The 22,818-nt window shown below is 39.3% G+C and overlaps 3 protein-coding genes and 2 pseudogenes across 5 annotated transcripts; 2 read left to right on the forward strand and 3 right to left on the reverse strand.

The window, feature by feature from the left end:
• Nucleotides 1-3,808: 3,808 nt before the first annotated feature.
• Nucleotides 3,809-6,642, reverse strand: LOC103718652 (phytoene synthase, chloroplastic-like). Its single transcript, XM_088712107.2, has 2 exons — nucleotides 6,450-6,642; nucleotides 3,809-5,336 (listed from the first exon to the last, which is right to left on the reverse strand). The coding sequence occupies exons 1-2, from the start codon at nucleotides 6,534-6,536 to the stop codon at nucleotides 5,166-5,168; spliced, it is 258 nt and encodes an 85-aa protein (XP_088568233.2). The 5' UTR covers nucleotides 6,537-6,642; the 3' UTR covers nucleotides 3,809-5,165.
• Nucleotides 6,643-6,879: 237 nt separating this feature from the next.
• On the reverse strand, nucleotides 6,880-7,394 carry LOC149751155 (phytoene synthase, chloroplastic pseudogene; annotated as a pseudogene).
• Nucleotides 7,395-11,893: 4,499 nt separating this feature from the next.
• On the forward strand, nucleotides 11,894-12,322 carry LOC103718644 (mediator of RNA polymerase II transcription subunit 32 pseudogene; annotated as a pseudogene).
• A 737-nt stretch (nucleotides 12,323-13,059) lies between these two features.
• Nucleotides 13,060-18,404, reverse strand: LOC103718635 (tetratricopeptide repeat (TPR)-containing protein). 3 transcript variants are annotated; one of them, XR_015973861.2, is made up of 6 exons: nucleotides 17,958-18,403; nucleotides 17,747-17,796; nucleotides 17,437-17,524; nucleotides 14,894-15,010; nucleotides 14,424-14,761; nucleotides 13,060-14,338 (listed from the first exon to the last, which is right to left on the reverse strand). XR_015973861.2 is itself a non-coding variant. In XM_008807551.6 (5 exons), the coding sequence occupies exons 1-5, from the start codon at nucleotides 18,375-18,377 to the stop codon at nucleotides 14,708-14,710; spliced, it is 729 nt and encodes a 242-aa protein (XP_008805773.1). In that variant the 5' UTR covers nucleotides 18,378-18,403; the 3' UTR covers nucleotides 14,357-14,707. The 3 variants fall into 3 exon arrangements, 2 of the variants coding, with proteins under 2 accessions (XP_008805773.1, XP_088568232.1); XM_008807551.6 differs by lacking the exon at nucleotides 13,060-14,338 and having other exon boundaries at nucleotides 14,357-14,761; XM_088712106.2 differs by lacking the exons at nucleotides 13,060-14,338; nucleotides 17,437-17,524; nucleotides 17,747-17,796 and having other exon boundaries at nucleotides 14,357-14,761; nucleotides 17,958-18,404.
• Nucleotides 18,405-19,740: 1,336 nt separating this feature from the next.
• On the forward strand, nucleotides 19,741-22,132 carry LOC103717171 (coenzyme Q biosynthesis Coq4 family protein / ubiquinone biosynthesis Coq4 family protein). Its single transcript, XM_008805462.5, has 3 exons — nucleotides 19,741-19,900; nucleotides 20,961-21,152; nucleotides 21,369-22,132. The coding sequence occupies exons 2-3, from the start codon at nucleotides 20,973-20,975 to the stop codon at nucleotides 21,867-21,869; spliced, it is 681 nt and encodes a 226-aa protein (XP_008803684.1). The 5' UTR covers nucleotides 19,741-19,900; nucleotides 20,961-20,972; the 3' UTR covers nucleotides 21,870-22,132.
• The last annotated feature ends 686 nt before the right edge of the window (nucleotides 22,133-22,818 follow it).

Consider the following 22,818-nt stretch of genomic DNA (forward strand, 5'->3'; position numbering starts at 1 on the left):
AGATGGAAAAGTTGTATTCCCATGGAAATATGATTCCCATATTTTATGGGGGGAATCACTCCATCTTTATTTTTTTCCAAAAAGGCACTTTAGCATTAAAGAAGCATTAAAGACCTAACTTTTATTAAGAGTATAATAGGAATTACACATAACTTTCCTAGGGAAGTGGATGATCAACCAAATATAAGCAGTCTGAAAATCTGTCACTTTTTCATATTTAACCAAACATGTCAAAAGTACATTCCCATGCATTTTCTTTCTAGGAATCTTCTTTCCAGAAATCATATTCTTAGGAGAAAAAATACTTCTCGCGAACCAAATAAGCCCAAAGTGTTAAACAGTGGCCATGAGTATGAGCTTCGTTACTCGGCTCCCATTAGATCATGGATTCCCCCTCACCTATCCCGTAGAGTCGTGGCCATTCTTTTCTTTTTTTTCTCTCACTTACATGGGCTGGTATGTTATATGTACCATGCACACCAAAAATCTTTCGATTCATATCCTACCTTATAAAAAAGAGTCACTCATTGAGTGTGTGGCATAAAAGGAATTGTACGGGGGCAAGATAATTTTTTTTAAAAAACGATTTCAACAGTGCTACTAGCCAGAGGGCTTTATAATAGTAGAAAAATAAGAGGCGGCAATTAATCTACGTTCACTTATTACATTTACATACCCTGATATCCACCATAATGTAGATTTTTTTAAAAAAGCATAACGACTGATGCTATAAATCTTGTGCATTAAATAATTTTATTATGAATGTAACTGTGTTCACCTATTCTGTTCTCAGAATCACGTGTCATTGTGAGGTACCACGCGGCCAAGTATACGGCCCGTGGGGCAAACCTTTTGGCCGGGACGCGGGAGGAGAGGAGAAGTCCCGGGTGGATGTGGTGAGACATTTGAGGCCCAGGCCGCCGTGGAGAAGCTTGACAAGCTGTTCGAAGCCTATGAGCGTCAGCTCTCCAAGACCAAGTACTTGGCCGGCGACGCATTCACGCTGGCCAACCTGCCCCCCCTCCCGGCCTTGCATTGTCGTATCGCGGCCCACCTTCCAACAACAACAAGCGTGAAGGCCTGGTGGGCCGACATCACCAGCCGGTCTGCATGGAAGACGATGATGGCATTCTGGAGTCGCAAGGCATTAAGCTTGTGAGACCCTGGAACTGAGCCCGGTCCATTTGACCGGCCCAGTCCCAAACCTTGGCCTCACGTGCGACGCACGTGAGGCAACGGGATGGAATTCCTTCCATCCCGAAGAAGAAGGAAGCCCTGTTTTTAGGGCTTCCTCTCCTTCTTTCCGCGGAGGCCACCGAGGAGAGCCGCCACATCAAGAAGAGGGAGAAGGGGGGGATTCTTCTTCGTGTTGCCCAAGAGAGAGAGAGACACACAGAGAGAGAGAGAGAGAGCTGAGAAGCCACGGCACGGATCTTCCTCTTTCTCCGTTGCCGCCGGAAAGGAGCCGCCGGATCTTCGCCGGGGCTGAGGTAAGGGTTTCTACCATTCATTTCTCTGTTAAACTATTTGAAAAAGAAAGAAAGAAAGAAAGAAAGAAAGAAGAAGAGAGGGAAGAGGGGACTTACCCGTGTGCGGCCGCGAGCACCGCCGATGCTGCGGGTCCCCGCCGCGGGCTCTTCCTCTCTTGAGCTCTCTTTCTCCTCCATGGGAAGAAGGAGAGAGCCAGCGGACGTCTCCCGAGCTCGCCGACCTCCCTTCGTGGGAGAAGAAAGAAGAAGAGAGAAGGGGGGGGAGGAGAAGAAGTCGGGAGAAGAGGAGGAGAAAGAAAAAGAAAGAAGAAAGAAAGGGGAGAAGGAAGAAAAGAGTCAGAGGAAGCTTCGGGAGAAGAAGGAGAAAAGAAAAAGAAAAGGGAAGGAAAGAAAAGAAAAGAAAAAAAAAAGAAAAGAAAGAAAAGAAAAGAAAAGAAGAAGAAGAAGAAAAAGGGGAAGGAAAGAAAAGAAAAGACAATAATAATAATAATAGTAAAATAAAGGGAAGAGGGCGGTCTATGGGTATGAACCCGAACCCGAACCCAAACTCAGGGTGCTAGGCACTCCTGCAGGGTCGGCCATGGGGAAATATTAAATTTAAGTTTTTATATATATTATGATAATTTTGAAAGAAAATATGATTTTTGGATATTAGGTCCTGCGAGGAATTTGTGAGATTAATTGGATTTGTTGTGGATCGCGTTCAATGTAAGTAATGAACTGCCTTCTCTAGACTCTTCATTTATATAATATTATTTTTGCATCAAGTAAATTGTTAATGAATTTATATATGATTTATGAATTTTACGAGATGATGCTTTGAATGAAAAATGGATATGTGAATTGGAATAATATTTTTTCGGACTATTGTTATATTATTGTTCTTGCATCGTATATGCATATTTAGATCGGATTATGATATATCTATTATGTTACAAAAGAATTTTGATGTGCATCAGATTTAGAACTCTCAGCCTGGCTATGTTCTGGACCCTGCCAATAGGAGGTTATGCATTGGCAATTCTGGCCCCACCACAGGGTATAAGTGTGGTATTCTGGCCCACTCCGCATGGTATAAGTGCGGTATTCTGGCCCACTCCGCAGGGTATAAGTGCGGTTCTGTTTCTGGCCTAGCCACAGGGTATAAGTGTGGTCGTAGCTAAAGGCTGATGAGATGAATGTGATTTGTTTCGAATCATATTTATGATTATGTATGTGGATATTTGAAAGATACGGATTTCAATGAAGTTGTGCTTGAAAAGGAATTGATTATGTTATTATGTTGATTCATCGTAATTTGTATTTATATTTTATGTTATTATATGAATTGACTAGTTAAGGTGTTTATTACTTACTGAGCTGTCTAGCTCATTATACAATTTCTTACTGTTTTTACAGATCCGAAGAATTAGCTCGATCCGGAGGTTTTACAATATGGGAGAGCGAATACAAGAATTATGACACAAGTTATCTTAGATTAGGTTTTATTTAAGTTAATGTTCTATCTTTATTGTTCCGCTGCGCATTGAGAACTGTGAAACTTTATAATTTGTGTCAGTCAATGGAATAAGATTGCATTTATTTCAGCTGAATTATTTTTAGTTATATATTTGAGATATTTGGTTTAGATGCCTTGCATGCTCGTAGGGAGAGTTCCCTACGGGTGTGTGGCGGTTGGCGTGACCTCCGGCTCGCGATCTCGGGCCGGGGGCGTGACAAAGCTTCTCTCCCAGAGGACCAGGGTGGGACTTGGGCGTTATGATGAAGTTAGTGAGTGTCTTAAAAGCTTGTCTTTGGTCATGTGTGGGATGCATGTGAGACTTGGGCACGCGAGAGAGGTCTGGAATCGAACAAACTGAGATGGTTATGATGTTTTAGATAGTTGCAGTTGCATGTGGAGCTCACTTTGGACTCTCTCCTTGGGTTTCTGTTGTTACCGTTTCATCACTTCGATGAAATGATCAGTTCATCTCCCAGTTCATAAGATGAATGCATTTGTTTGTAACTTATGTCATCTCCCAGTTCATAAGATGAAATGATCAGTTCATCTCCCAGTTCATAAGATGAATGCATTTGTTTGTAACTTATGTCACCAGAACTCCTATTCTCTGGGTATTTACAGATGGGCCTTTTTGAGATCCATATATAGACATTATTAAACTTGTGATGAAATCAGACACGGATTTCCTCATGAAACTATCGTCATTAGAATGATGTTACAACTTTGTGATGGAAATGAACACATTAGGCATCAAGAAGTGGGAGCAGCCAGGGATGAAGTTACGGCCATTTTGTTGAAGCAAGCCGATCTTAAACTTATGTCTGAGGGCCAGCAATCAAACTTTTTGAAAATATAACAATATATAGGTCAAATATAACAATAAAAGGAACAGTAGGGAATTAATATAAAAAAAGTACGTAGTCTTTAGTTGAATCCACTGATTTAATATCTTGGAAGAGAACTCTTCAGTCCGTTGCAGAATCAGAATTTAGTGAAGCAATCTTTCTGATCAAAATCTATTGGAGTTATGAAGGCTTGCTGAATTTTCCGTACCGTCCTCGCAGCAGGAGAAAAGACAAAAAGCTCTGATGTCATCCAATTTTTTTCAGTAATTAACATGTGATTGCAGGGTGTTTTTTTTGGTTTTTTTTTAGAGCCCGTCCTCGTAGAGGCCGGTTATTAAGACAGCTTTTTTTGTTCTTTTTCAGCAAAACAGCGGGAACCATCGGCGACTGTCATTGATGAATTAAACAAAACCAAGAGAAGAAAAGATAAATAAAGTAGGAAGAAAGAGAAAATAAAAGGATGAGGATCTCTGCAAAACCTAAGATCTCATCATAAAAAAAAAACAAATTAAAAATTATTATTTGGATCTCTTAGCTGTGCAAATACCTAAGATCTACTTGGTAACTAAGTTCTCACAAGATCTCACCCAAAAAATATAGCTATATAGATATTTAAAATTTATTCAGTATATAATAGATGTGGAATTAAATATATGCCTAGATTCTAGTAGTCCCATCACCCCCATCAATCCTACCATGACCACCTTTCCAAAACAAAGGAAACATATCCAACACCTCCCCACCTACAGATGCAGCAGCTATGCACCGCCGTAGCCCTTCCACGAACTTTCTACCAGTGAGTACAATTTACAACAGAGCAAGAAAAAACAGAGGGAAGATGAAAGTAATCCAAAAGCACCCAAAATCTAGCTTGATCTCCCAGATTAGTCAGTGGTGTAAGTATAGTATCAGGCCTTTGCTGTGGATGTTTTCTTCTAGAACACCTAGCTGCTCGCGGCCTTTCCCTTTAACCCCTAGGCAAGTCTCCAGCCCAATCACAGATAAGTCTTCACTTTTCAAAGGTGACATGATCTGCCATAGAAGGTTAACAAAGGGACACAGCACTCCACCATTGTTCAAGAACCTGTAAATTAAAAAAAGAACGAACCAAGAACAACTCTGGACTCCCACTTTCTCATCCATCTAATCTTCCATCCACCCTTTCAATCACCCAACAATGTAAAGAACAACAAAAAAATCAACTTCTCTTATAGTGGAATATACTTGTTTCTATTATTATACATGGCTATGTAGCAGCAAATAAAAAGGTGGAGTAAGCTGCTGCATTTTCTAATTTGAGGATGCCAGGTGTTAATCTCCGCACTTCTGTTATAAAGTCCGCTTTGGAGAAGACGGGCTGATAAGTGATCTTCCATAGGCAATAGGCAGAGCTATTATCTTCTTTGCTTTGCTGACATAAGCCCTCTTTGTGAAGTTATTATAGTCATTTGCTTCAATCTCATCAAGGATCTGCCGGTACAATAACGGAGAAGCCCACACCTGCAACAGGCAATGCACGAGTGTTGTTTTCTTTTTATTTTTTTTGGGTCGGTTGTAAATATTAAAGGAAGAACGGTGAGTGATCAGTGGGCTAAGTCCTACCTTTTATGTTATCGGATGTAACCGGTCTATGTTTTTTACTAGTACAAGTGCCTGAAGGCAGCTCTGTTTAATGAGACTAAAGGCTTCACAAGACAAGTCTCTGTAACAATGGCAGCATCACAAGGATTCTTCAAAAAAAAAAAAAAAAAAGGCTACATCGCATGGTTGGTGACTAGTGTTTTGAACAGATGGCTAAGATATCATTTAACATAACTTTCATCTTTTCTATTTTTATAAAATATAAATAAAATTTTATTTCTATTTATTTTCTCATTTAATTGCAATGTAAAAAGATAAATGTGTTTAATATATTTGATTTTTTTACAAAATAAATATACCAATGGTGATAGGCACAACGATGTTTGCAACGAAGGTAGCGGAGATAGATATCATATTGATAGCAGATATGATGGTGATAGCGGCAATGGTGTGGTGGAGGTGAGATAGTGGTGGTGGCGGTAGCGACGATGGTGATAGTGATAAAGGCACCAACATTGTGATAAAGGTGATGGCTATGGTATTGGTAGTGTGATGGTGATGGAGATAAATGGCTATATAGTGCTGGTAGTATGACGAAAGTGGCGATGATGGTAACAACAACGACGGCGGCAACGAGGGTGGCAATGACAATAAAAATAGTAGGGGGTGATGGAAGGACCAGTATTGATGGTGGTACAGATCATGAATTTCTTATTTTTAGATATAATAAAAATAATTTTAAAAATAAAAAATGAAGACAATACTATCAAATATGTTTGTATCTTGGTTTCTATAATTTTAATTTTAAAATATAAATAAGAAAAAAATGATACTAAACAAGCCTAAGTCTATTATTTTTCTTTTCAAAATTGGCTTTTTTTCATATTTGATTTCAGTGGAGAGGAATCATCGAATGATGCGCACTACAATGACGAATGAAAGTTCATATTTGGTTTCAATGGAGAGAAATCATCTCACTGATTGATGAGCATTACAATAGCGAAGGAAAGAAGGAAAAAGAAATTGATTTACCGGCCACCTACTAGCTCGACTGAGCTCGGGCACACCTTTCTCTGCTTCCTGGAAGAACACCCTTGCTCTCTTAATCTGGCTCTTCATGAAGCTTCTCCATCTGTTGATCACCTTCCCATTAAACACATCTTCATCTGAAAGGCCGCCTTGCGCTAGCTCCTCCTGTGGCAGATAAATCCTGCCTCAAATTGCACTGAGGAAATATTCATCAATAAGCAGAAGAAACGGAAACATTTACAGCATTTTTTTCTGGAATTCTGCATACAGAGTTTGATATTAGAGGAGAATTGAAAATAATAAGTATAAGATGAAAAACAACACTTGTTTAAGATCGGCTTGCTTCAACAAAATGTCCGTAACTTCATCCCTGGTTGCTCCCACTTCTTGATGCCTAATGTGTTCATTTCCATCACAACGTTGTAACATCATTCTAATGAAGCTTCTCTGCTTCCTGGAAGAACACCCTTGCTCTCTTAATCTGGCTCTTCATGAAGCTTCTCCATCTGATCACCTTCCCATTAAACACATCTTCATCTGAAAGGCCGCCTTGCGCTAGCTCCTCCTGTGGCAGATAAATCCTGCCTCAAATTGCACTGAGGAAATATTCATCAATAAGCAGAAGAAACGGAAACATTTACAGCATTTTTTTCTGGAATTCTGCATACAGAGTTTGATATTAGAGGAGAATTGAAAATAATAAGTATAAGATGAAAAACAACACTTGTGGATTTTCACTTACTCTTCTCCTACATCCTTGAGTATATTGGTGAGCTGGTTTGCTATTCCTAAAGCCAAAGCAGCACTGTATACGCTCTCTGCTGTTGCCTTGGACTCTGCATCAATACCCATTACAGGAACACTCATTAGTCCAACAGTCCCAGCTAAATAATAATAATACAGATAGAGCTCATCAAAGTTCTTGTATCTCGACTTCTTGAGATCCATCTGCGTCCCTTCAATCATGTACTTGAATGGCTGAAATGTGCAAAGAAAGAATCTGGATCAGCAATCAATGAAGAAATTGGTATAATATTGCTAGCATCCTTTTTTTTTTTGGTATAATATTGCTAGCATCATTCAAAGTGGAGTTCCATGCATGCATCAATAATATATGTTTAATGTGCTTATCAATTGGCTGAAAATTAAACTGGAAATGTTAAAGTGGTAGGCAAAATGTTTTTTTGCTAATTGTATAAGCAATGTGAACTTGGAGGCTTTATTGAGAGATGTAAATATGTAGATGTTTCTTGAGATAATTGATTGGCATCAAGACAAAAAGAAGTGAAATACTGAACTTCAACATTCTCAAGCCTCAAAAAAGTTCTTCTTTTGGCCACAGGAAAATTGGTTGAATGTCATGCATAAGGACTCCTGACTGTCATGAGCGCCAAAGAAATATCAAGGCCACTGATTCAGAATCGATTAATTAAACAAAAGTTGCTTGAGTTCTACTTAGAACACCAGTTATGGACCAGAATAAGTGCGATCAACTGGAAATTCAAAAACAATGGCTCGCTCAGTAATAAAATGGAAAAGAGTTAAAAGCATAAGCGAATGAAATCCTGGAGAAAAATAATGGCAGTACACTATCATAACATAGGGTGCTTACCTGAAGGGTGAAGAGCCCAGCTTCCAGTTTTCAATTATAACGCTCCTCTTCATCCATCTACGAAAATAAGATGACCAGATGTCAGGCTTCACCTTAAATAATAAGCTGAAGCAAACTCTATATTGAGATGAGGTAGCGATCTCCAAGTCATCCAATTCAAGTCTAGGAAGTTTGTTCAGCCTCAGTTTTAACTCCTGTCAGATTACCTACAAATTATAGCAGTTGATCATATGCCGGAGGCAACAAGTTATAACATCAATTGCAAGAAATCAAACTCGAGGAATAAAGATTCTACAGAGAAGTCAGCAAGATATCAGAATTTTACCTCATATAGGTGTCCATCAGTTTAGTCTATATTTTCACATTCATTTTCTTCTATATTTTCACATTCGTTGTCTACAAATTTACTTAACAATCTCTCCCTTTTTGAAACTCTCACAATGGCACCAGATGGAAAATTACCAAATACAAGGACATAAGATAAAGTGAATAAATAAAAATGGTGAAAACTAAGCACCAGGGTGATGACCGAATTTAATCAAATTTCTAAATGCTAATCAATAAATCTCTTATGGCAAATAAGTCAAAGAATTTAAAAGCAGATCAAGCTACAGATCAATTGATTCAGTTCCTCTTGGTTAACTAACAAAGAAAGAAAACAAGTGTACAAAATGTTACTTTTTTATTAACTCAAACTTTGTCCCCCTGCCATGCTCCACAGATGAACTGCTATGCCAAAAGAACTAGCTGAAGGTATGAGCAGGTAGGGGTGCAGGAATACGGAACATTGGTCCTAGAAAATAGCAGGAAGCTAACCTAAGCATTTAAATAACTCAGTACTAATTTGATTCAACAGAACAACTAATTTGATTGCATTCAACAAGGTAAGACAAGAAGAGGTGGCCCGGAGTGATTGAAATTAGCAACTTAGATGATATCATGTACAATAGCTACTAGCATAAGCACCCGAAGGCCTGGGAGCATGGTAGTGGAAATTGGTGAAGGGGCAGCATTGAGGTGGAAACTCCCTGAAACAAGGGGATAGAATAAAGGAGCCCTAGTGCACGAGGCTCCTACCACTGTGGGGTCTGGGGAAAGTCAGATGTACACAACTCTGCCCTCACAAGCAAAGAGGTTGTTTCTATGTTTCGAACCTGTGACAACTAGGTCATAATTGAGCAATCTTACCATTGTGCCAAGGCTCGCCCTCAAACAAGACAATAAAACGCTGCTTGTAAAAAAAAAGTGTAAGAGACAAATAACTTCAGCAGGAAACCTTATCCCAGCTCTACAAGGTTAGCTTTATCAACCACAATACGGTCAACCACAGCCTGAGAGTGTATTCTAATTGGCACTTGGCCTATATCAAACACCTATAAACCAGTATTTTCACATCCAGAGCAACGTGTGTTCTTTCTCAAGTTGCAATATACAATGAGGAGAATCCTCTGACATGAAACAAAAACACTCTCCATAACTACAAAAATATGTGTGTGTGTGTGTGCATGTGCATGTATATTAATATATATATATATATATATATATATATATATGAATTTGTTAGTAAGTGAATATCTATCTAATGCAGGAGCTCGCAATAATGGACTTAAGTGATATAATCTAACAAAATCAAGCAGGTTGCCCCATTATTGCGAGCTCCTGCATTAGATTATATCACTTAAGTCCAATATAATATCAACATGGCCTGTTGGCCGAGAGGGAGCCAAAAATGTCAATCAATGTCAACTCCCCTTTTTAGTATTGTTCATTTTCATTAAAAAAATTATGCTTTAGCATTCAAAACAATAATATGTGTAAAAATTTGTGAATTGGAAGCAAAATAAATTTGCTCTTTACCAATTGATTTATACATTACTTAATCCTGATTCCTTTTGTCCTATCAATGTGCTATCTGTTATTTGTTTTTTAGTCTGTTATCCTCTCTCATGTCTCAATTACTATTCTCCATGTTATACACAGAGAACTCTTATCGGTTCATACACATATCAAACTACATAATAGGCTGGTAGAGCAATTTTGGAAAAAACATTATCTAACATCTTGGTAACTCTTAATTGAGATGTGAAGTGAACTTTGTATGACTATTTCGGAAAAAATATTGATTGACAGGTTTGTGGTTTCAAGTATTAATTTTAAGTTAATAAAAAGTGGTTTCCTATTTTATTAATAAACCTTGTTCATTATATATATACAGGATCTTTACACGAGCTTTCCACGTGACAAAAAAAAAGAAGATAGACATCTAAAAGATTATTTTTAAAAAAATGGTAAAGATTTTTGAAGTTGGAGAAACTTTCGGTGGTGGTTGCAAATATAATATGAGATTAGAGATAAGAAAGATCAAATTTTATGAATGTCTTAAAATAAAATAGCATTGCATTCGATTTAGCATGTGAGACTAATATCACTCTCTGTGTATTGGCATGCAAAAGAGAAAATTTTACTTGTAATGAGCAGGTGGAATGTATTCCATGTCAGCAGCCAATATCCAGAAATAGGTTTATCCAATTCTATCATTATTTGTTATTTGCATTATTCTAATTATAGAAAATTCATGTTATACTGAAAATACTAAGATATTAAGTTTTAGCACCACTCGAGAAGATAATCTCCTACAGCATTGGCGGAGGTTGTGAAATTATAGGACTAAATTTTGTGGGTAGATCTGTTTGCTAATCGAATGTAGCGATTAGCTTGCGAGCATATGGCTAATGGTATACTATTATCTCCAGAAGCACTCTAGAATCGCTTCTGTGTTAGGTTACAAGTATTACAGTTTAGTAGAGGGTTTATTCTTCTATGGTTGTTATCCAATTTTTCTAATTTTACAGCTGCATAAAGGTTTTAAGTCAGCGCTTGAACACTGTAGAAATCTCACACGAATCATGGACAAAACAATTCAGCGAGTAACATGCAAATCTCACACAACAAATCACCAATTAATGTGGTTAATTTCTTTAATGTGAAGCACCAACTTGAAAAATGAGTTATGACAAAGCAATGCACCATCTTTGTGATCTTCGTGTAAAAGTCTGCACGCGTGCTGCAGTCTTTTCTCCCTTATCTTTCTCTGTCAACGCAGCCATGACAGCACATGCGAAGCAAGTTGTCTTCTAACTTGGTTGCTAAGAGAAACCAACCAAGATGTGACCTGCTTCGCATCATGCATGAAACCGGTCGTGCATTCCAACCAAAAACAGCGGACAATGGCCAGAGTTCTCAAATCCTTCATCATTCTTCCAAATATTCATTAAAGATCCAAGCCAGACACAGAAAACATTCTCCTTTACCCTTTCACACCCTCGGCCCCGGGAAAAGAAAAAAAAAGAAAAAACAAAAGAAACTTTCTCAAACATCCCTTAAAAAGAACGTTTACCTGAACCTAAAGAAAAGCAACTCGAGTTACAGTTGTAAATCCCAATCTATCCTTGATAATTGGCTAATAAAGAAAGAAAGGAATGGGGTTTCCATCACTTTAAGTCAAGATTAACATGAGCTAATCTTGTATCTCTCTGAAGCTAATGTTGTAGCTTTGGGTTTTTGTTTCTGTTTTTTTTTTTTTTTTTTGTGTGTGTGTGTGTGTTTGCCCCTTACCACTTACCAGTATTCATTTTAGAATTCTAACTGTTAACTTCAAATGCTTAAATTCGGCCTGGAATTCGGGATCGTACCTTTGAAGCAATCGCAGACATCAAATATGTTATATTACTCGCGACTATCTTAAATTATGAGACGTAGGGCAAGAAATTATACTATCACGAGCGATAGAATTGTAACCCAACGTAAGAGTCTTGGTCTTAGAATCGCATCGCTAATGGAGAGCAAGGTGGACGGGATGAGCGATGCGTACGACAACTTCGTAGCGGCGGCGACGCGGGTCCTCCAGGCCAACGAGGCCGCTGGCGGGCGGCGGACAGTGGCGACGGAGGTGGCGCTCGAGAACTTCAAGAATCGGTGGGAGGTGTTCAAGGCGACGTGCGATCGGGTGGAGGAGATCGTGGAGGAGGCGAGGCGGAGGATCGCGCCGGAGTACGTGGTGGATGTGGCGGGCGGTATGGCGCCGGCGGCTGCCGTGGGGGCGGCGAGGGTTCCTCCGTTCAGCGTGCCCCAACTGGAGCAGGCGCTCCATGTGGTCCACTCGATGGCGGCGGATCTCCGGCAAGCATCGGGCGGCAGCGCCGCTCCCTCCGCCGCCGTCCCTCCCTCTGATGCCGTACCGCCATCTGAAGAGAAGGATGAATAAATGATTCCTGCCAAGTATGAATAGATGATTTGAGGATGTAAATTTTTTAGCAAAGATTTGAGAAAAAAGTTTGTTTTCTTGCAAAGAAGATTTGAGAATAAAGTTTTATATGAATTATTGAATGTATGAAATTCTTCTTGCATTGGGATTCCCCAACATTAAAATTAATGATAACTACAGTCAAATGCTATGCTGCACCACAAGATTCACTGCCTCCATCCTGCCCATATCCTCTCTTGCCATCTCTGGATGAAGAATGGAGTAATAGTAGTATTAGTTGATAATTACAGTTGATTACTATTGAAAAAAATGCTACAATACTCAGTTCCCCTGTTTCATTGAAAGCCTATGAACCATACCAATCATCTCTCTTGCTAAGGAGGGTGAGAAAGCAGGATCTAAATCTTTTGTTTGAAGTTGGATCTAAAATTAGAGAGCTGGCATTCAGAATAGATTTGGAGCCTTTGTATCCAATTTCCATTCAAAAAATGATTATAAATGGATTATCTAGAGTTTTCCTATCAGGCTATCAGCAAAATATATTTTGGGAAGTGTCTAGGCCAGACTAGTGAAATAATTAATGATTGGTTAAATGAACATTTTGCCCTTCTCTCCTTCTAAAAAATGTTCTTTTCATCCTTTGACAAGCACTAATGCATGAGGCGACAAGCAACTACTAAATAATGCAACTCATAAGTTGAATTCTTTAAGATGACATCAAACTTATGTTGTGCAAGTTAATTAATGAGATTTATCATTTTGTTTTTATGTAATGATAATGATAGTACAAATACATGCGCCGGCTTTAGGCTGTTGAGAAATGAATAAAAAACAAATGAATAATAAGACAAAGTAACCATGCACTCAATGCCAACAAATCATGCTTCTTAACATTTATATCACTAGAGAGGTAGATAAATATCAAATTATCTATTCAATATTTTATAATGAACTCTTCTGAAAAAAGAAGGTCCAACTCTTTGTTGATTGTCTGGTTGTCCTCAGACAACCAAGGACCTTTTGATAATTCTACATACTTTTTAATGTTAAGAGAATGACAGGTCAGAAGACACCCGGGATTTTGCTGGAAAAGTCTCTCTCAATTTTTTTTTTCGTTTTTCTTTCCTTTTTGTTTGGTAGATAAGAAAGAAGCCTACCAAAGAATCAAATAAAGAAAGAAGTAACGTATCAGCATTCATTTCATAATAGTCGCACTTGGACCCATATAAATGATATAATAATGGAGAGAGAAGGGACCAAGAAGCATACAGCAGAATACCGGGAAGGCGTACCTATCAATGTCATTATTATGTATCCTTAAGATACAGGTTATTTCTCACATATTGCATGTGCCCTGATACTAATTAAACTAAGGGCATAAGCATCAAAATTATTACCCGAGTCTTGAAATAATATGAAAGAAACTTGTATCAGCTTCCATGCTGGAAATGGAGAAACTTGCTTCAAACTTTGATCGCATTTTGCACAAAATAATGGAAGCAAGAATACTCCACAACGAACGAGACCAGGTCTGGGAGCAGTCATGGATTAAGAGATAACCAGTTGATTACTGATATCCTATTGAACTTTCTAGACACTGCATAACCCAATCTGTCCTGCTGCAGCAAGATCCTTTTCTGTTTTCATTTTCAAGAGAGCCATCTCTTGGAGAAGAATGCTGCAAACAGTCTATAGTTTCTTCCACGGCTGCGACATATTATTCTGACTTATTATTCCAGAATGCATCTTTGCCAAATAAACTCGCTTGATCAAGGTGATTCTCCTGGCATTTTGTTCCACAGATTAACTTGACGAGTTTGCATTGAATGATTTTTCTGAAGTTTAGAGCGTCGCTGTTTGCCAATGCCTCTAACATTGTCCAGACCTTTTGTTAGCAATTCCTGAACTCCCAAGCTTCTTCATTATACTTCCCAGCTCATTATCAGACCTCCAGATTGTCCTGGTAGCATTTTATTTTTTTAGGCCTCGCCATCTGATACAAACTCAGCATGCTCCCTATATGGCACAAAAATCTGGATGGTATAAAATAGATAGGATCCATTTGCAGAAGATCACGTAAAACAATGGATGGAGAAATTACCAAGAGTAATAATATCGGATAGTTCAAAGTTACAGCAATCGCAACACTATCTCACTGTACATTCATCACATTATACATAGGATACTGGGGGCATCCATGAACAAGCCACCAGAGCACATAACAGAGCAATTATCGACTTTCCTAAGATGATGGTTCTTAACAAAAATTATAATCCAGCTGATAAGTTCCCAGAAGGACCAGCATGATAACTTTGCCAAGATTTTGATCCAGCATCATGCTTGTTGCTCTATTTATTGTGTTTAGGTACATTCTCCAGAGAGAAATTAGGATGAAGTATTTAGAGTAATAAGATTCTCTTGAAGTTTAGCGACCTGAGCCTGTAATTTTGAACTAACGTAAGAACCATATCCTAGTAAAGAATTAGTAAAGCATACGCAACATCTTGAAACCTAACATTCATTAGGAAGTGTTGGTCCATTTTCCAAAAACAAAAGATGGAGAATATTAACCTTGAATGATTTGGAGCGACGAATTGATGGATCAAGCTGCAAAGCGGTTGAATATGCCTTCTCTGCAGCATTCCATTCTCCCATTGCCAAGAATGCATCGCCTTGGCATATATAGGCCTACATGATTATACAGATAAGCATCACCATAATTTATCCCCTAACTAAAATTCAATGTGAGAAATCCAAGATGCACGAGCAGAAAACTTATTTTCAGATTAAAAGACATTTTTTTTAGCTTTAATCCTAAACGACGGCTTTAATGGAAATATTCTTTTAATGCAGCCACAGTGTGATAATTATCTTTAGGCACACCAAAATGACCTTTTCCCTGGTACAGAGGCCAGGAGCACTTGAACAACATGGTATGATTATTAGCTGTAGTTATGGCTGTTTCAATAAATAATGAAGCATAGAGATGAAATCAATTTTATTCTTCCCTTAAACTAGAAAGAAATTGTATATTACTGCATTGCATGGCATGCTCAGTGGTACTGCTGTCGGTGAAAAGAATGCAAGATTGAATAAAATCCCACAAATCATTTTTTTTTTTGCTTCTGTAAGGTTGAGTTACAAGGATTTTACCTTTCCCTCAATAAACTATTGATTTTTATAAATCCGAAGGGTTTTTCACACATTTTTCTGCTCAGAAGAGAAAAATACATGGTGGGTGAGATGCAGGGAAAAGCATATATATGGAACTCTGTTCAGAACCAAAACTGCAATGCCACTATGTCATGCATTTAAATTCCTGGAATAAAATTAAACACCCATCACAAAGAATTCTAACCTGCTTAGCCAAACATTATGAAAAAAGACCATATGCAGAATACACCTTGATAAAGCATTCTTGCCTTATAATCCAAACATTCTCGCCCCAGTGTCATAAAGTGAGCTGAAGTTCGTGTGGCTAGAAAGCAACCATGTAAAAGGTAACCAGCACCCCACTTTGCAACTAGTTAGGTTATCCAATCCCCTTACTTCTAATAGGATTAAGTGGATAAATGCACTTTGGAAAGGCTATAGAACTAATGTTGGGTGAAAGCGCACTTAAAACTAAATGGTAAAATGGTCAAAAATGGGTCTGTTCCAACCTAAATGGCAAAAATACCAAAAAGAAAAGTAAGTGGAAAAAAGGCCAAAAATGAATAAGTGTGTTTAGATAAAAAGACAGATTGGCTAGGGGCTCTTAACCTAGGGTAGGGTGCAAGCAAACTCAAACTAAGTGGCAAAAAGGCCAAAAATGAGGGTGTTCCAAACTCAACCTCAATGGCAAAAAGACCAAAACTAAAACTAAATGGGATAAAAGACAAAAATGCATGAGTTGTTTACTAGATTGAGGTGGCAAACCAAAGAGAACAATCAACCAAATGGCAAAACCACTCTTTAAGCAGCAAGTTACTGGATTTAACTCGATCTGCTTGGAAGCATTCTAAGATCAGGGCCGATCAAATCACATATTATCTTAAGAAAAGAGTTCCAATTCTAAGGAATAATTAGACCTGCATGTCATGTAAACAAACTCTCCTCCCTTGATAACCATAGATGGGGCATAAAGCAAACCCTAAGCAAAACCCTCAACACATTGTTACCATAGCTAATAATAGTCACCACCTTGCTATACCACAAAGGTCTAACTAAAACATTATTGTGGCAAAACTTTGCAGTGTGACTTGATCTCTGTTAAACCCTTGATGGCAGTATGTTCAGAATTTAGTAATTCATTGCTGTACCTATTTAGAATGGAATAAATAGTTATTCAATGAAAATTGATACTATATTTCTTAAGCATGCTTCAGTATGTTTGTATATTAACTCTCATTTTCTTTAGTTCCATGTTCTGGAGTGCCCTCATATTTATTTCCATACTGAAGAACTAAGATAACTTTTCTGCCTTTAGGCCAAGTTGGCTGCAAGATGGGCAAGACATTTTGGCTCAGAACAGGCAAAATGCATTCCAAAACTGAACCTAGAATACATAGTAAAAGGACTGAAAGGAGTTCTGCATAAAACTACATAAATGTCTGTAAACTCATTTTTGAAATTTTACTTAGCATTAAAGTTCTAAGGTGAATGTATGAAAATTCTGCTTTCAGCTTCATGGTGGGAATGTGGATTTCCTATGATTCTTCATGATATGATGAAGGGAACAGGAAGATGAGAAAAGTTGAAGCACATTTTTTTCTCTTCTAGGGGTTAAAGAATTGCATTTCAAAGTTATCCACTTCCACATTTTTTTTTTCAAATATTCTTTCCAAATTACTAACACATTCATGCCAAAACTTCTGCTACAGTATTTGAAATAAGTTAATACTATCTCACTAGAATTGATGGTATCATATACCATAAGCTCAATTCCAGGAATCATGCAATAGGTTAAGATGACAAATTTTAAGTTTTCTTTTTGGGCTGTTGATTTTTTAAAATTATAGTAACAGCTAAATCCTGAAATTGTTTTCAATGAGATCAGGTTGTTCATACGTTTTACAATTTACTGCTACATAATCGTTCAAACTTCTATACTATCATTATGTTTCAGTCAATACCTGAGGATATTTGGGATCTATCCTAGATGCTTCATTGGCATCATCAAGAGCACCAGCATTGTCGCCGATAGCTAATCTTGCAGATGACCTGGATAGCACCATTGAAAAATAAAAGGGGAACTCCCTCAGTTCTCATGACAGCATAACTCTTCCAGTATAATTCATATTGAAAGAAAACATAAAGAGCAGCTAATTTTTCAAGAAGCAACCAGAAAGCTTTGTTCTTTCAGTAATAAATCATCAGAAACCTACTAAAGTATAGTAAACAAACAATGCCATTATCTTGTTCTGATTCTAGTGAACACAAAACCTGCTTTTGTATATAAAATGCAAACCTCCGGAAGGTTCGAGACCTAGGGCCTGCAACCACAAACCACATAGTAGATCCGAAATTAGATTTTTTTTTTCCTTACGCGTTCTTCTAATTAATCTAAAGTAAACCCAAGACTATGATTTTCATCATAATGCTCATAAAGATCTTTTTTCTATACATGTATGCAGGTTAACATAGCGAATTGTACCTGGGAGAGAAGGGCTTCGGCCTCGGCGGCATTCCCCTTCTCGAGCTCTCTCTCTCCCTTTTTCCTGAGGGTGAGCACCTCCAGACTCCTCTGGGGATCAAAGGCGGAGCCGCAGAGATCGGCCAGGAGCTGAGCGGCGCGAGCGGCGGTACCGCAGTGGCCGACCAGGGAGCCGGCGGGGAGGACGGCGAGGTTGGGCCCGGCGCCACATCTGCCAAGGCAGCCGCAAGAGGTGACAGCGACCCCCGTGGGCGCAAGGGCGGAGAGCACCGCCAGAATCTCCCTCGACCCCTGCCGCCCACAGCTCCGGTTCACACATACCCTTATCTCCACCTTCTCCGCCGCCGCCGCCGCCCTCCGCCGCCGCCATGAGGCCGGCGATGCGGTTTGGAAACCGTAGCTGCTTAGACTTACCGCCATGTCTCAGCTTGGTCAGCCACGAGCTGAAGGGAAGACACTTATCTCTAACCAAGGCTGCAAATGGGTCGGGTCGGGCCTGACCCGTGTAGGTCCAACCCTATCGAAATTTTACGGCCCGCGGGCTGGGTAGGGTTCTAAAATTGGACCCAAACTATTTTTTGGGGCGGATCTAGGTTTACTGAATCTGGATCCGACCCAACCCGACCCATTATTTTTTGGGTCTATTTCGGGTTTACTGAATCTGGACCCGATCCCAACCCGAACCGTCGGCCCGAACCCGAAATGGAGCGGTATAAAACAAGCAGCACAGTGATAGGCTTTTCTTCTCCCGAATCGCTATTGCCATTCTTCATCCTCCGAGCCCCTCCTCCGAGCAGCCTCCTCCGAGCACTGCCTCCTGACTCCTGATTTCGGTGAGTTCCGACTCCCAACTTCCCTACTCCCAACAGAGATTCAATTTCTTTTTTTTTTCGTGTTTACGGTGATTTATTCTTTCTGAAGCTGTGAAGCATGATCCGAGTTCGAATCTGAAGTGTATTTCAAATGTTTTGTAACCATTATTACTGTTTGCTTGTTGGCTGATTTATTCTTTGATTTTATATCAGTAACCATGGAGTCGCTAACAAGTAGCAAGTGACTGAATTTTGGCCCTTCATCGATAGTTTGTATAATTTTTCTTCTTTTGCAGCCAGTTGCTTCTACAAGAACTTATTTACATGCACTCATACATGATTTCTCGAGTTTGATTAGCAATGAAAAATTCTAGAATTGAATGGAAAAAAGAATATAGAAGAGTCATATTAAGATGTGTGCATTCTTTTTTAATGATGTACTAAGTACTACACACTGAGGTTAGGTGACTTGGACCCGACCTAAACCCGGACCCGACCCAAACCTAAATTTTCTAGGTCAGGTCTGGGTTATACATGGACTCGATCCGAATGACCTGTTAGATCAAAAATTGTAGGTCGGAATCCGACCCGAGCCGATTTTTAACTGGGTCGGATCTGGGTCCAAAATTAGAACTCAAATAAAAAATTAGATTGGGTTGGAGTCACTCAAGACCCGACACAACCCATTTGCATCCCTATCTCTGACGCGGGCATACAGGCCCTATCTACCGCTGACCGCGTGGGAAAATTTTTGCGGGCCAGGACATCTTGATATCGAGTTAGCAGGGCCAATATTCGGATCCGCTTTCGGAAAAAAAATTATTAGATCCGATTCCCGATTCACCGGTTCCGTTTCTTGATTCCCGGTTCCGATTCGCCGGATCCCCGGTTGCCGGTTCCGTTTCCTTGGTTCGATTCGCTGCGGCGATCCATTGGATTCCCAAACTGGGGTTCTCTCTCTCTCTACTCAAATTTCGATCGCTGCAACTCCCCTCTTCTGACTCTCCTCCACGATCCCTTCTCGACAAACTTCCCGCCGTCGGAACAGGCCATTATAGCCCTCCGGCCGCTAGAATCCTCGTCTCCGGCCCCCTCCTCCTCCTCCAGGCGACGACAGCGACAAGACAAGCGGTGACTCCTCTCTTGCTCTCTATCTGTAGGGAATAATTCGTACTTATTTTGAGAGATGATATATTTCGATAAGATGGATTAATATTTCTTTTTAGAGTCAAAATCTCTCAAGAAGTATCTGCTTGCTGGTCGTTTCCGATTCATCTTATTCTAATTATATGTCGATACATTATCTTAAATCTCACTCCCGTTTTTCTTTCTCGCCGTAGTACTCTAATGGTGTTAAATTTTTTATGGGATTTTTCTTGAAGTATCGTGTGTTGGAGATAAAGGAAATTATTCCGTCCATATCGTGCCTCTAAGTTATGCTTCTAATGTGTTTGATGATATGATGGAGAATGTCATTTTTCTTCTACTCCGGATTGTTTGTAATAAGTTTAATTTGGCACCGATGGGACGAGTGTTCTGGTTAATGGGAAAAATGCTTTCTTTTCTTTCTATTCAGTCAATGCGGCGTTTCTAGTGAGGTAAATGCATGTTCAAAAGGGATTTAAACAAGCTTGTGTGGATAGTGATTAGGTAGCTCTATAGGAGTGAATTGTCAAGAAAGATCCACAAAGCGAGAAAATCATGTATTATGTTTCTCAATGATGAGAATAAGATAATTGCAAATTCGAAACTATACAGAGGGCTTTGGGAGTCTTAACATCGATTAAATTATGTGAAATACAATTCTAGTGCTAAGTCGGAGAAAAAAATGGGCGGTAATATTAAAACACTACCTAGTGAACTTAAATAGTAACCAGCAAGCTCTAGTCTATCTCATTCAGGTTAACTCCATGGTGGCTTCAGTACCATCTATTCCCCTTAGCAGCCAATCTATCCATCAAAGCAAGCTTCTTCAGCATTATCTGTCAAAGATGTGACATGGCTGACAAGCCCTTCCTGCTTTCAGCTGCTCCTTCCAGTTTGTTTCATGATGCTTGCTTTTCATCTCTTATTACAACACTTGATCCCATGACACATGCTGGTAGCTTTGACCATTCTTATGGGGATGCTTCCTTGACATTGTGACCCACACTCTGCTTACATAGTTGCCCTTTTTTAACTTATTTCTCAGTACTTCAGAACTATGGAAGGAACACGCATTCATCTGAAGGGATGGCAGCAGGCAGCAGTTGCCCTTGGCTCAGCTCTTGGTGCCCTAATGGATCCAAGAAGAGCAGATCTAATAGCTGCTCTTGGAGAGACCACCGGAAAGCCAGCTTTTCAACGGGTGCTTGAGAGGATGAAGAATAGCCCTGAAGGCAGAGTAAGCTAATCATGTGATTGTAGCTTCTATTATTCATATTTCAACTTTAATTTGTTTATATATGTTTTTGTGTGTACATGGTCCTTGTTATCTTTAACTGTTTGCATTGCTTATGCTTACACAAAAAACGAATCACTTTCTCAATGTAAATTTCAATTTTCTAGTTCTTGTTTGCTTATCAAGTGATTATTCATGAGCTTGTTTTTGTTGGTACAGGAAGTTCTTTTAGAGCGACCCCGTGTTATATCTGCAAAGGTGTCACATGCATGGGACATGCCTGAGAACACATTTGGTTCGGCATATGCAAGGTTCATGGGATCAAGGAACTTCTCTCCAGATGACCGCCCACCTGTTCGATTCATGGATACGGAAGAACTGGCATATGTGGCTACACGTGCTCGTGAGGTGCATGATTTCTGGCATGTTCTATTTGGCCTGCCTACAAATCTGCTTGGAGAGTCTGCCCTGAAGGTAGTGGAGTTTGAGCAGATGCTTCTTCCCATGTGTCTGCTGTCAGTTTTTGGAGGTTCAGCAAGGTTTAGTGAGAAGCAAAGGGCTCGCTTCTTCCAACATTACTTCCCATGGGCCACGCAAGCTGGTCTGCGGTGCACAGATCTTATGTGTCTCTATTATGAGAAGCACTTTGATGAAGACTTAGACGATGTGCGAAAGCAGTGGGGGATAATCCCTTGTCCAGAACCGAAACTGAAAAGCTAAGTTGTGTATCGAATTTTTCTATTTATTGTCCATATGACTTTTTTTTTTAAACCTGTTCATTGGCCGCTTAGTAGCCAAGGAATTACGGCAAGCAGGATTGCTGTTTTATCCAGATGCTTGTTACAGTGGTACACATGTACAATGTGGCAGCAATGTTGGTTTTCTTTTATCAAGTTGTTACTAGTGTGAAAGTGAAAGTTGTTGCTATCACTGGACGTTGATTTTCCAAATAATCTTATTATGAAAGAATGATTTCTGTTGCACTCGGTTCATTCTGCTCATATTTATACCTTACCAATTGTTTGAGTTGCAGCTTCGTGTTGCATCATAATTCAAGTTCTTCAAACATCACGAGAAATCAATGGTTATGCTGTTTAAAAAGTGCAGCATAGGACAGTCATTTGAAATGCATGGTAAATGTAGAAAGTGTACAGTAGCTTCTTTTTTTTTTTGTGCAATACAGAGTATTTACTTTCCTCACTGCTAGGGGAATGGAGGTGGAGCAAATATCTTTGAGACAAAACCAAATGAAAAGAGGGTTCAGTCCTGAGGTTCTAAAAGAACAACTTTTTCTTTTTGTGATCTGTTTTCCTGCAAGGAGATATCTTTAGTTGCTGGATTTCTCGGTATTAGTGTATACACTTGAAAATCTTTTATCATTTTTCAGTTATTTGGCAGTCGCTGTTTTAAAACGGAGTACTGCCTGTCTTCTGAAAAAAAGAAAAATGGAGCACCACATGTAGCAGTGCAGACTTGGACAGTGCTAGTGGAAGAAAGATATCACCAAAAATATTAGGGCTGATGTGTAACATATTGTTTCTGCCTTCTCGACTAGTAAAGGAGGACAGGAATGCCGAGTAGCACAAATCAAAAGCAATCATGTTACACACTAATCTTTAACTCTCCAGTCTCTCCTATTGCACCATTCACATCTATACAGTGCTGTACT

Source organism: Phoenix dactylifera, chromosome 16 (assembly GCF_051530095.1).
Source record: "Phoenix dactylifera cultivar Ajwa chromosome 16, Ajwa_hap1_PhDact_Kaust_v1.1, whole genome shotgun sequence".
In the NCBI taxonomy this organism is placed as follows: domain Eukaryota; kingdom Viridiplantae; phylum Streptophyta; class Magnoliopsida; order Arecales; family Arecaceae; genus Phoenix; species Phoenix dactylifera.

Coding starts and splice junctions, on each gene's coding strand:
- LOC103718652 (XM_088712107.2), bottom strand. CDS start 6,536: ATGAAGAGCCAGATTAAGAGAGCAAGGGTGTTCTTCCAGGAAGCAGAG. Junction 5,337..6,449: donor GTCGAGCTAGTAGGTGGCCG/GTAAATCAATTT, acceptor TGCCTGTTGCAG/GTGTGGGCTTCTCCGTTATT.
- LOC103718635 (XM_008807551.6), bottom strand. CDS start 18,377: ATGGCGGTAAGTCTAAGCAGCTACGGTTTCCAAACCGCATCGCCGGCC. Junction 17,797..17,957: donor CCGAAGCCCTTCTCTCCCAG/GTACAATTCGCT, acceptor TTGTGGTTGCAG/GCCCTAGGTCTCGAACCTTC. Junction 14,762..14,893: donor GTCGCTCCAAATCATTCAAG/GTTAATATTCTC, acceptor TCAAAATTACAG/GCTCAGGTCGCTAAACTTCA.
- LOC103717171 (XM_008805462.5), top strand. CDS start 20,973: ATGGAAGGAACACGCATTCATCTGAAGGGATGGCAGCAGGCAGCAGTT. Junction 21,153..21,368: donor AGAATAGCCCTGAAGGCAGA/GTAAGCTAATCA, acceptor TTGTTGGTACAG/GAAGTTCTTTTAGAGCGACC.